The following is a 14,187-nucleotide window of genomic DNA, read 5'->3' as shown; positions in this document are numbered from 1 at the left end:
AGGCCCTAGATTTGATCAAATATTGGATGACATTTGACAAAGTTCCCTATTACACCATCAAATATCTTTGACAAAGATATTGGACAAATATGTTTGACAAAGAAATTTGATAGTGTAATACTGGCCTTAGTCTGGGAGGTTTTAAGTGATGACGCCCAGCATCCATTTAGTTTCCTCCTTGTCCAAGATCTAAATCCTGTGGCGGACTATGAACACAGGCTAGGATTTTAACCAAACTAATATGTGCTGCAGGCCCATCATAAAGAAAATCAATCCAAACACTTCCAGCTTGGTTTGCCTTATTTTATATTAGATCAATGTGCTCTTTTCATTCTTTTGACAATGATAAACAGTCAAATGGTGTTGAAGTGCTGTCGAGGAATGCTTTCACATTTACAGTTCCTTGGAAATAGTCCATGGGAAGTAGTAATCAGTTTATCACAATCCCCGTTTCACACTTTGGGGTGGGAGGCGGGGGGTTAGTTGTGCTGAAACACAGCTGAATATAATGCATCTTGTCATTTTCCCACCTACCTTTGACAAAATGATGTGTTGTTTCACTATATTTATGGCAATCATGATCTTGAAAACATTTTTTTAAGTTTCATGTTTAACTATGCCCACACTTGTGCAATATCAGAGAAGTTAGCAATATGTTAGATATCCTGCAAACAACTATAGCTGAAATTCACAGTACACTGTGTGGACAAATAGCCAATAATAATACCTAGATTTTACATTTTAGGTTTTCATTTTCTGACAGGCACACTTGTCAATACATTATGAAGATGATTGGTGGGACAGACAGGATCTCAAAAAGAAAACAAACATATGAGATTTGAAAAGTTATTTCTTTGCTGTTTCCAATTAGGTTTCCTCTGACTCTGGATGATTTTGACCTAAATTGACCACTTTCTTTTTCAATACAAAAAAGCTACAGTTCCATCAACAAGAATTTGCTGCTGCCTGGCAAGTAGCAAAACATTATTACGGTAAGTAAAAAACAGTGAACGCTGTTCTTAACAACAAGATAAAACCGTGCTCTCTTTCTTCAAAGTGACAGGAAGCATGCACAACACACTGCTATGTGTTTCGTTGGCACTTGCAGCGTAAGGCAAATAATTAGTTACTTTCATATCTCTCTCTCGCTCACACACACACACACACACACACACACACACACACACACACACACACACACGTCTACCCATTTAACTTGGGCAATGAAGAAAGATTCATATCTTACATTATTTTCTAAAATTTTACAAAATTCACTTGCATCAATAGCATTCCTTTCCAACTGAAGCCTCCAACATGATAATTAGGAAACTAAAAATAAATAAAATCAGAAACTGCCCCCTTAACACTAGAGAAAGAACAGTGCTAAAGGTAGGATACCTAAGGCTTCCTTAAAAATTATTCAACAACTGAGTTTCATTACTTCTGCCTCTTTAAAATACGCTCTGTATTTTTCTCACATATTCTCGTTTTCAATTACTGGCTAACCACAGCCAGGGCAGCAGCACAATAAAACATAAAATTGCATGTGTCAAAATAGTCTTGCCAATGGGGATTTGTGGTCAATAACTGTCACTGAATTGAAGCAGAAATTGCACACCCCACAACATGAGTATCTTCATGTGATTTCACACATATTCAGAAGCAACAGTGGGAACTCTGTATCCTTGTGTGTTCATCTTCCAAAAAATGAAACCTGGTCATTGCTTAATTTCATCATTCTCTTTGCCCTTATTAGGATCATCTGGTTTCATAGCTGGGAAGAACAGAACTTCCTGGAACACATGATGAAACAAAATTAATTTTTCAGTTGTTTTAGATATTTTACTGAGAGCTTCAAAGGAATTCTAATGTAACAGAAGTGTTACACACATTCTTATAATGTAAATTTCAACAATATTTTTATCTGACAAAATATTTTTCAAAAATACTTATAAACAGAATTCAGAAATTGCTGTTGTGTAACACTAAACTCAAATCAAATAAATGAGGTTCAATGCTGATAAAATTAGCAAGAAACGCACTTGATAACAACATTAAATCAGCTATCAACAGGATTATCGCATGCCATCTACAGATTTTTATCATACACTAAATTTACTATTGATGTTTTTGTGTAGTAAAATAAGCAACATAAAGTACACCTTGCAAACTTCCCCACTGTCAAAAAAAGATTTGACTGGAAATAATATTGGGCATGTTACGATGTAATTGAGAGAGAGGAGGGGGGGAGGGATAAATTTACAAGTGGTTTACTGTCCAGCACAATCACGTATAATTTTAATAAGAAATTATTGGTTTTGGTTGTCACTGGTCATCTTCAGATCTGAAGAAGCAGCAATAATTACTCCCAAGTACATCGGGGGGAAAAAACATATTTTACTATGTTAAGCTGAAGCCAGTCACATTGCTGATTTCTTGCTCTTTTATGCATGTTCCTTGAAATGAATGTTGAAACACCTACCAGTTTGCCATGTGTTTTTTCTTGTGATTAAACTACTGCTTCACTCATATGATTTCAATATGACTGGTGACGGCCAAATCTTTTTATTTCTTGCTGAAAATATATTTGATTGTGGAAGACAGGAAAAAACATCTTAAAAGTACTGTAACAATTACTGTTGTCTTAGTTGGGTAATTGGTTAAGGGGTATTTTTGTAGTGGTAGTATTAGCATTTTTCTCTCTCTGAAATTGTTTTTAAGCACCAGGATTAAATAAATACATATACGAGGGCAGTTCAATAAGTAATGCAACACATTTTTTTTTCTGAAACAGGGGTTGTTTTATTCAGCATTGAAATACACCAGGTTATTCCCCAATCTTTTAGCTACACAACACTATTTTTCAACGTAATCTCCATTCAATGCTACGGCAATTCCGCACAGATGGTTCTCCTTTGCTCTTTATGGTGTTCGGTTAGACAACGAGGGACCCAGCGGGAACAAACCTTTGAATATCCTAACTGGTGAACAACTGTGACAGCACTACCAACAAAGATGTCAAGTTGAGCACTGAGTTGTTTGATGGTGATCCGTCGATCATCTCGAACGAGTGTGTTCGCACGCTCCGCCATTGCAGGAGTCACAGCTGTGCACGGCCGGCCCGCACGCGGGAGATCAGACAGTCTTGCTTGACCTTGCGGCGATGATGACACACGCTTTGCCCAACAACTCACCGTGCTTTTGTCCACTGCCAGATCACCGTAGACATTCTGCAAGCACCTATGAATATCTGAGATGCCCTGATTTTCCGCCAAAAGAAACTCGATCACTGCCCGTTGTTTGCAACGCACATCCGTTACAGACGCCATTTTAACAGCTCTGTACAGCGCTGCCACCTGTCGGAAGTCAATGAAACTATACGAGACGAAGTGGGAATGTTTGAAAATATTCCACAAGAAATTTCCGGTTTTTTCAACCAAAATTGGCCGCGAAAAAAAATGTGTTGCATTACTTATTGAACTGCCCTCGTATTTATTACCATCAAAATAAATTGGCTGTATGGTTTATGTTAGCTTCCTAGATAACAGGCTGTAATGGCAAAGAATAAATAAACATAAAATCACTGCTGTCTGCACCAGGACTGGACTGTCATACTTAACACTAAGGAAAGCGCCAAAAAGGCATTTGTGCTTGACAAGGTCTCCCACAAGTCCATGACATGAAGTAGGGGACTGCCTGTAGAAGCGAGGTACAGTGAGGACTGTGTATGCCCTGGAACCACTATGGTAGCTGTGAAGGTCCTACAGGAACCCTGAAAAGTGATGGCTAACGGGGCTCTGGGGCTCTGGTGAAGCTACAATGGGCCCAGCAAGCCAGTTGGGGATTATGATTTCTGCTTTCAAAAATAGAACAGGTCTCAGAAAGGACGGATTTAATTGACGGCAAACTGGCTATAAACAAGGACTAAGATTTGGAACATTAAATATACAAACATTGACTGTAAAGATGGTGGAGATGGTAGACATGATGGAAAGAAGGAAGTTAGACCTACTGGGGTTAGCTGAAACAAAATGGAAAGGAGAAGGAAGAAGAGAACTGAGGAAAGGCTACTAACTGTACTGGAGTGGAAATGAGGAGGGAAGGATAAATGGAGTTGGAATAGTAATAAGAGATGGATTAAAAGAGGAAGTGAAGAGAATAAGTGACAGGATCATGACCAAATATCACTCAAGGGGACAACCATAGAGATAACACAAGTGTATGTGCCACAGGTGGATTGCACTTCTGAGGAGAAACAAGAGTTTGAAGAGGAAATGCAGAAGCAGATGGGTAGGAAGAATATGATAGTAATGGGAGATTTAAATGCACATATTGGAAGAGAAAGACAAGGCTGCGAAAGTGTTCTTGGACCAGAGGGTAGGGGCTGCCGAAATGAGGAAGGTGGAAGACTATTGGAATTTTGTCAAAGGAATGGCTTGCTGGTTGGGATCTCTTGGCTCAGGAAAAGAGAGAGCCACAAGATTACCTGGTACAATCTAGACTCAAAGAGATATTCGATAGTTGATTACTTCCTGCACAATAGTGAGATGAATAGGAACATCATCGACATTAAGGTAATACCATCAGAGACCTTGGATAGCGACCCCAGTTTGCTGGTAATGAACCTGAGAGGGACTAAGGATAATAAAGAGACAGAAAACCAGGAAAGACGTATAAGGGTATGGAAGTTGAAGGAGGAAGAAAGCAGGCTACAATATCTAAAAGTAGTAAAGGAAAGCATCCCAAAGGATGAATCAAAAATGGTAGAAGAGGAATGGGGTAGATTCAAGGGAACATTAGTAAGTGCAGCGGAAGCAATATGTGGGAGAACAAGCAACAAAAAGAGATGGAAAGAAACACCCTGGTGGAATCATAAAACAAAGGATATAGTACAGAAGAAGAAGAGAGCCTTTAGGGTATGGTTCCAGAAGAGAACAGTAGAGACAAGAGAAGAGTATCAGGCAAGCAAGAAAGAAAGAAGCAAATAAGAGTGGATGGACCAGTGGACCAGAATGATGGAGCGGGATAGTGAAGGTTCAAAAAAGGTGTTATATGGAATGATTAAAAGTAAGAGGAAGAACGGTACGACAGATTATGCTCGAATGGTGAACCAAAGTGGACAAGATGTAGAGAATAAGGAGGAACTCAAGAATATGTGGAAGGAGTATTTTGAAGAACTCCTGAACTCGAATGGAGACCTGGATGAGGAGGAAAAAGCTGAGGAGAAAAAAGAGGAGGAACAGCAAATAGAAAAAGACATTAGAAGGGGGGAAGTGAAAGCGCCATTGGGCAAGATGAAGGGAGGGAAGTCACCAGGTCTGGATGACCTAAGTGTAGAGATGGTGAGAGCAGCAGGAGAGGTGGGGATACAATGGCTATACTGAGTAATGAAAATTGTGTGGAGACAGAAGATGACCCCAGAAGACTGGAAAAAGTGAATAATTGTCCCGATCTTTAAGAAGGAAAATAGAAAAGACTGCAAGAACTATCATTGAGTCATTTGTGCAAAGTTTTTTGAGAAAATTTTGGAAGCACAAATTCGGGCAAAATTAGAAGGAAGAATGAGAGAAGAGCAACATGGCTTCAGGTCAGGAAGGTCCACGGTGGATCTAATATTTGCTGTAAGACAACTGCAGGAACAGCACTATGAATATGGAATAGATCTACTGACGACCTTTGTGGACACTGAAGAAGCGTATGATAGTGTACGTAGAAGCAAAGTATGGAAAGCCCTGGAGAACAGAGGAGTAGCAAAACGTTATTTGGAGGGTAAGGGAAATGTACCATGGAAGTGTGAGCTGTGTGAAAGTGGGAGGAGAGAGATCAGCTTGGAATGAACAGAGGAATGGCTTGAGGCAGGGAAGTACACTTTCACTATTACTCTTCATTGTAGTGATGGATGAGCACAGTAGCACAAGTAATTGGTGAAAGGAAGATGAAAGCTATGGGGTTTGCAGATGATCTGACGATATGGGGGAATAAGGAGGAGGAAGTACAAGAGCAGTTGGACGTATGGGAATGAACAGTACAAGAATATGGGATGAAATTTAGTATAAGTAAGAGCGAGATGATTATCACAACAAGAAAGAAGGAGAGAGGAGTAACAACTGGTGAGGAACGATTGAGGAGAGTGGAGAGTTTCAAGTACCTAGGACGCCTGATACAGGAAGATGGAAAAAATGACAAGAGAAATAAACAAGTGGGGGAGAAAAGCAGAAGCATCTCGGAAGAGTGTCAGAAGCCTGATATGGAGCAAGGATGTATCGCAAATCAGTAAAAAGTACAAGCTAGTGAGACGAAATTCTTGAGAAACAGTATTGAAGTGACAAAGATAGAGATGTCAAGAAATGAGAGGATCAGAGAGTTAATGAAGGTGGAACCATTACAGGAGGAGATAGAGAAATCAAAACCGAGATGGCATGGACACATTAAGAGAATGGAGGAGAAGAGGACACCCAGGAGGATACACGAGACGAAACTGGAAGGAAAGAGACCAAGAGGAATACCGAGAGACAGATGGCTGATAGGAGCAGAGGAATGCGTCCAGAAGAAAGGAGAAGACAGTACCAAGGTGAAGATGGAGAGATGGTGGCAAGACAGAAGACGATGTTCCGTACAGACCTGGCCAGAGGCTGGAAACTGTCCAAGATGGTGGTGATAATGATGAAGGTACATTTATACGATAGAAATTACAATTAAGAGATTTTTTTTGTTTGGCAACTAATAGATCACAGCCACCTGACATTGGCTATTAGGTGACATGGTCAATTTGATTTCAAACTACTGCCAACTGTGAATATGCATCAGGCTTTGAGCTGTTTTCTGAGCACAATACATACATACATATTATACATTGGTGACTACAGATTTAGGTGGCTGCATAGAGGATCAAATGTACAAAGTAGCTGATCTTAAGATTAGCACAATAAGTGAACTTGAATTGAGCTGAACTCCCAAATTTGTGTTGTAAAACTTAAGTTTTACTTTATTTTTTTCTCTCATTTATGTTTTATTGCTGCAGTATAATTCTGCAGTAGTGGGATACATAATATTCTTTGTTAGACAATCAGTTTTTAGCAGTCAAAATTCTAAAAATTTAATTGAAAGCTAAAACACTGAAAAATTAACGGTTTTTCCTGGTTGTCCCGGGACATATACACCCTGCAGAATACTATGTTAGATGGGAATGAGAGCATTTTATGCTTTCCGTCTGGTCACGTACGAAGCTCGCGGTAATGCTAGAGTTTTGCCGAATATTATTTCATTCTCTTTAAAAATGAAATGACATTCAAAGCTATATTGTTTCTTTGCTCGTCTCTATTTATGTCTGAACTGCAACTGCTCACATCATTGCAGGTTAGCTGGACTGTTGGCTGGCCAGTGCTATTCAAGTTTAATGCACCGGTAAAGCTGTTGTTCCGCATTATTGCTCAGTCTATGTCCGTATAACACAACATACAACATATCTTTATGGTTGTATGTGACTTTACTGCTCACTGCTTGGCTTTCGCTCCACATGGAACAAAATCCAATGAAATTCAAGCAACGCAGAAGAATACATGGTGCAATGTTTACGTCAGGTTTATTCTTATTATGAACAGAGTACAGTACTGTTGCATGACAATGACAGAAAATGAATGATCATGTTACAAGCCACATAATGTGAAATCAAAATTTTGATACAGACATTTACTGAACAGGGTATTCATGAGATTTGGGAGAAAATGCCTCCCACACTCACTTTATATTTGCAGTGTGGTGAGTAGTGATCTATCATGTACAGTTCATGAACATTGTTCCATCCTTATATACATATTTTCTGTGCTGCATTTTCCATTGATGTAGTTTTATGTTATAGTTATAGTATGGGTTTAGTATGTTGGCAAAGGATGTACACATGACAGTTCTTACACTGCAGATGTCCACAAGAACGCAAGAGAAAAGAGGGAAGGCCTGACATAACAGAATGTACTCAAGACATTCTGTTAACTGTACCACATGTACAGATACTGTTAAAATTATATCTCCGACATAAACAGCGAAAGAACAAATAAGCCTGGAACTGACTCACAGAAAGGCCGAGAAAAAAAATTAATCTAATATGACTGGACTTTGTGTATCATCAGATTGATAGATAGCTTCTGAAATATTTTGTGCTGCGATTTTTCAGTTGGCACATTCACATAGGACAAGCAATATTTTATAACAATATTTTCAGTTCACTTAACATGAACCGCTCCGCATGAAGCATTCATATTGTATTATTCAACTAGAATCAAAGAAATGCAGTCAAGGTAATTGTATTAACCACAAAGGTACAATGTATTATAGCATTACAAAAAATATTAGGCACATCATTCTACTCCATTTTTGTGAACAACATATTAGCTTTGAAATCCTCTGTAAGATGCCCTTGCAAACAACTGGTACTGCATATATGGCAGGTAAATGCTCCTTCCACTATGAGATTTTATGTTACACTTCTCTAAGAATGCTATTGACAACTGAGATACGCTAACTACCAAATTGAAGATTGTGTTTTTTATCAATTTACAAACCTTTATATTGTTTGAATCGGTCAAGAACATTGTAACTCTGTCAATTCCCATTCCCCAACCAGCCGTTGGAGGCAAACCATACTCAAGTGCTGCGCAGAAGTTTTCATCTATAAGCTGAGCTTCATCATCACCAGCAGCTTTGTCCTGCAAACAAAAGAAATTACTAGAAATAAAGATAATAAATAAAAACAGCACATTTTTGAAAATTACTTTTGGATTTATACTTCAGCTAGAGCACATGGGAATGCCACAGTCCATTTGGAACACACACACACACACACACACACACACACACAGAGTCTTACAGTTTTAATTTTAGTTTGTTTTATGACAGCAAAAATATAAGACAATACTCAAAAAGTTTATGAAAATACATTTCCTGGCAGATTGAAACTGAGCACTGAACTGGGTCTCTAACCTGAGACCTTTGCATTTTGTGGGAAATGTCTTCTATAGACTGAGCTATCCAAGCACAACTCATGACATGTCCTTCCTTCCAAATTTCACAGAAGTTCTCCTGCATAACTTGCATGACTAGCGGTCCTGGAAAAAAATGTAATGTCAAGGATAGCTTAACCAGAACCTAGAGGATTGTTCCCAGAATGAATTTTCACTCCGCACTGACTTGAAACTTCCTGGCAGATTAAAAAAGTATGCTGCACCAGAGTCTAACCTGCATACTACACTGCAGAGTGAAAATTCATTCTCTAAATAATTTCCTAATGTGTGGCTGAGCCATTTACCCACCTTATCCTATCTTCCAGGAGTGCTAGTCCCACAAAGTATGCAGAAGATCACCTGTGAAGTTTGGAAGGTAAGAGAACCTGTACTGTCAGAAGTACACGAAGAAGAAGAATCCCAGACTGAGTCAAGATGTATGTGAAGAAGCAGTTAATTTGTGTAAAATATGCTAACAAAGAATTATGGCTGGTAGTAATTTAGCCTCTTCGATAATTATGGGAATTACTTTTTATTTGATTTATTTATGTACACATCTACTGCTCCTCCTCTTACATAACTAAACTGCTGTTTTATATAATAAGCGGAACTTTGCTTAACGAGCATCTCCCATAATATGCAATTCGCATAACGAACAAAATAAATTGTAAAAAATGACTGACTTAGCAAGCGATGTTTTACATAACGAGTAACGACGACTTATCGTGATGTCACCAGTGGTTTGTATGTGACGGGGGAAATGTTCTACAAATGTTCAACAACCTTTCACCGCTGGCAGTGGCATATGAACAATGTCTTTAGTATGTACTATTGTCTGGGTTAGCACACTTCCTGCTACCATCTTAGTGCTGCTTGTGGTCACACATTTTTCTAAACTTGGGTTCACAGTGTTTTCTGTGTGCAAATTTTCATAACTTTTGTAGAAATGTCCTTGAAGATAAATGTGCAAGAAGACGGCCATAAGAGAAAGAAAATGACCTTAGAAATGAATGTAAAATCAATGAAAAAGTCAAAAGTGGTGTGATCATTGCTGATTTAGCATGCATATAGAATCTGTCTATATCATCTATTTGCACTAACAACAAGAACAAGATTAAAGAGATAGATTCTTCAAGATTCTTCAAAGGGAGTGACGGGAGTATCTAAACAACAGTTTTGTATTATGGACAATGTCGAAAGGCTGCTCCTTATATGCATGAATGAAAAGCAACTGCAAGGCAACACTATTAACAAAAATACCATTTGTGAGAAGGTGAGAATGATTTTTGCCGACCTCATTAAGAAGACACCAGGATCATCAGTGACTGAAGAAGTGTTTAAAGGAAGCTGTGGATGGTTTGAGAAGTTTACGAGAATAACCGGCATGTACAGTGTTGTGAGGTACAATGAAGCAACTAGCTCCGACACAAAGGCAGCAGAGAAATTCATCAGCAACTTCAAGATGTTTGTAAATTCTGAGGGTTATCTGCTGCAACAGGTTTTTAATTGTGACGAGATGGGTCTATTCTGGAAAAAAATGTCGAAGTGTATATTTATAACAGCAGAGGAGAATGCATTGCCTGGTCACAAGCCAATGAAAGACTGGCTCAAACTGCTATTCTGCACCAACGCAAGCAGCAATTTGAAAATTAAGCTGCTGCTTAAAAGAGTAAAGTCCAGATGAGCAGGTTAAATGTGATATGGAGGTCCACCAACAAGGTTTGTGTTGCATGTATCTTTTTTTGTGATTGATGAAGTGTTTGATCCTTCAGTGAAAAAATATTTGCTTGGGATGAATCTGTGACTCCACGCCTTGCTTGTTATGGACAACACTTCTGCTGGTTCTCCAGGCCTGCAAGACGACATCATTAAAGAATTTCAATTCATCAACATCCAATTTCTGCCTCTTAACACCACTCTGTTGTCCCAGCCTATGGACCAGCAGATTATTTACAGCTTTAAGAAGCTCTACACTAAGGCACTCTTTGGGCATTGCTTTGAGTTGACTGAAGCTACCAAGGAGAGTTAATACATCACTCAATTTAGACTCTTACAGTAGTAACCATAGCGAGAGACAATGGAGGTGCAAACTTAAGATGCATGAATTGCCGCTGGAGAAGTACCTGCCAGCCACACACTTGAAATAATCCACATTCGCACCTCCTTACAAGGCCAATACTCAAATATCAGTACAACTGGCAACCATAAAAAGGTGGTGCCAGGTATAGATAATTGAAGTAGTTAAAACATCGTAAAATTTTCCATTGGATTAATTAATTTTTGTGTTCTTTGTTACATGAAACGAATAATATTGCCACGGGAAAGAGAGGACTTATCACAAAAGAAGGATATGCAAGGACAAAGAATAAAATTTGCATAGGAAGTACCAGAAAGAGCACCTGTGAAACCCATTGAGAAGGTAGGAAAATTCTAACTTATAGCTTGATGGTGTGCTTGGTAGTGCCTCACTCATATTTAGTAGTAGTAGTAGTAGTAGTAGTAGTAGTACCACCACCTCTCCCCTTTCATCCCAAAAATTGGAGCATTTTAACTAGTAAAATAGTGTATTTATTAAAAATCATTTTTGACTGATAATTTTGAGGAAGTGTAAGAGCAACAATAATGAGTTGCAGTGTATGTTCGCAACATGTAACAGGATAATTCAGAACATTTTCCCAGAATAATTAAGAAAGGGGTATTCATTTTAAAGTTTTACAATTAGTAAATCACAAGGACAAAAATGGATACAGCAGATAAAAGCACAGTTGACAATTCAGTAATTAATGTACAAGTACAAAACATTGCCACGACTAACGCGACGACATATGATAGTGTGAACATGTAAGGAGTTGGACGAAAATCCCTTGTTTTATTTAAGCTCAATTACAATAGAGGATAGAAATGTTATGATTAATGACATGACTTTATTTATGGTAGACAAAATAAATTTGTGAATATCACTGAGAAGCATGTTTTCACATGAGCGAAATTGACCTGAATTTAATCAGATACAATTCAGTAGGTGTCCTAAATTATACCCCAACAGTGATACAACTTATGCAAGGATGATGAAAACTCTTTATGATTTCAGGAACAAACAAACACAAAAACTTAATGAACTAACACAAAACTTTAATGATCTAACACCAAAGTTTAATAACTTAAGACAAAAAATGAAGATTCTTCAAAACAACAAACACAAACATTTAATGATTTTAGGAATCATATGGCACAAAAATTTGAGGGACTTTCAAATGAACAAATGCAAAAATTTGATGAGTTAAATAAAAAGTTGCACACTGACCTGTCAAATGGTTTAACATGCAAGTTGTCTGCAATGGAAAAAGAATTAAAACTCGAGTTATTCACAGATCTGTTTTAGGAAATAGATACACTACGTAAAAAGGCACAGGAGGAAATGGGTAGTGTTAATGGAAGCATTTGATTCCACCAGTCTGCTTTGACCCATGACATAACGGTGTTGTGGTGTGTGACATCACTATGGCACAGAGTTTTTGAGTCGGCTGTGTTAGTACAGGTCATATTGTTACATCTGATGGTGCCCTCTGGTGGTCAATGTTGACATGCTGAATTTAACTTGCGGTATTGGGTTCATTTGAGGTTAGATAATTGGTGTGATAACCAAGGTCGTGGAAGTGTTTTCGGTGAGTAATTAAGGTTTTTATTGTTATGCGTTTGATGTTTTTGTTAGGTCTGATAAGTTTGGTGTTTACTGTGTGGAAAGAAGCCTAACTCTCTTACTGATTCTGTTAGGTATGGATATGAAAGTGAAATTCACAAGTGTATCATTACGTACTGAGATGGGTGATGATATGACATCTGTCATACAGTTTCTGCAGATATTTGGTCGAACTGCTGAATATGTTAAGTGTGATGTTTTGTGGCAACAACATGAGGTTAACGAGAGTTCTGGCAGTTCGGACCAGGGACATGTATACGTGTTGTATTGTGTGTGTGTGTGTGTGTGTGTGTGTGTGTGTGTGTGTGTGTGTGTGTCCAACCTAGATGATATTGCTGGAGACTTTTGTTGGCAAGTAATTTTTGTTTTGGTTTTATTCTATAGTAATTGTGATGTTTTGTGTGTTTTATATTTATGGTAGGTCAGTTGAGTTTTAATTGATGTAGTGAATATGGAGTATCTGATTTTGAGGTTTTGGTTCAATTTTTCAGAGTTGTAGGTATTGGTTTTTTGGTATCAGTAGCTGCGGTTGAGCTATATATGTGTAGCAGAAAGCTATAATTTTATTTTTTTGTTTTTCAATATTATTTGCTTTGGAATGGTAAGGAGATTTTTTAAATTATTGTATATTCAGCTTGTCCCTGTCCTAAATCTTCAATTTTCCGCAGTTGTCCCGTTAGTTTCATTTTATAGACGATATTGTCTCATTTTTTTGTTCCCAATTGTTGTTGTTTGTATGTAGTGATGTCATTGCAGACAGGTGGAATTGGGAACTTTTGTAATGTTAAAGGCAGGTAAGCTGAAAAACGTAAGCGACACAAAGATTAAAATCCAAGGTACTCAGTCAAAAATTTACACCAAAGTGTAAAAGAGAAGCAAGATACTATTACATAGTTACAAACTACATCACAGTGTATATGCGGACAAGGAAAAAAAGTCCTGAATTTCCTAGTTAAAAATACAGTTTTTCTCGGGTGAAAATATAGTTTTCCATGTTAAGTGACAGTGTATTCTCCGCTCGAACTGTAAAACTTATAAATCCTTTGAATGGTTAAGGTTTTATACACCAGCGTAGAACTTCCCGACACTTTAGGAAATGAAACACAGGGGGGAGGGGGAATCACATTTCTGAAAGATCTTTGATGTGCAGCAACATGTATGCTGCAAAGCACGGAAACTGCAATTGCAAAGTGCTTTTGTAACCCATTCATGTCACATGTTCTTGCCAGCCAATGACAGCGGATATTCAGAGCATAGGACATGTGATGTAGTCAGCCAATAGCAACATCACTTAAGTAGAGCGAACACACAAATAGGAAAAGTTAATGGTGTACATTAATACACATATGTAGTTACAAGACAAGCTAAGCTTTCACATATTATATTGGCCCTTTTTGCATGTGTTATGATTTAAGATGCATCACACAAATGTGTTAGTAAAATTTTAAATGACGAGAATGTATGGTCTTCTGGGCTCAGAATTCTTCTAAG

General features: G+C 38.0%; 1 protein-coding gene across 3 annotated transcripts in view; it reads right to left on the bottom strand.

Annotated features, from left to right (window-relative positions):
* Window positions 1-832: 832 nt before the first annotated feature.
* The window catches only part of LOC126162205 (lysine--tRNA ligase), an 86,551-nt gene continuing 73,196 nt past the window's right edge, over window positions 833-14,187 (bottom strand). For all 3 annotated transcript variants that reach the window (XM_049918547.1, XM_049918546.1, XM_049918549.1), the window contains exons 9-10: window positions 8,559-8,702; window positions 833-1,793 (exon numbers count right to left, since the gene is read on the bottom strand). In XM_049918547.1, coding sequence (XP_049774504.1) covers window positions 1,719-1,793; window positions 8,559-8,702 — 219 coding nt within the window. In that variant the 3' untranslated portion in view covers window positions 833-1,718. The remainder of the gene's footprint in view (window positions 1,794-8,558; window positions 8,703-14,187) is intronic.

Source organism: Schistocerca cancellata, chromosome 2 (genome assembly GCF_023864275.1).
Source record: "Schistocerca cancellata isolate TAMUIC-IGC-003103 chromosome 2, iqSchCanc2.1, whole genome shotgun sequence".
NCBI classification, from domain to species: domain Eukaryota; kingdom Metazoa; phylum Arthropoda; class Insecta; order Orthoptera; family Acrididae; genus Schistocerca; species Schistocerca cancellata.
Note: the sequence above shows the minus strand (reverse complement) of the source record. Positions and strands in the feature narration are given on the sequence as shown.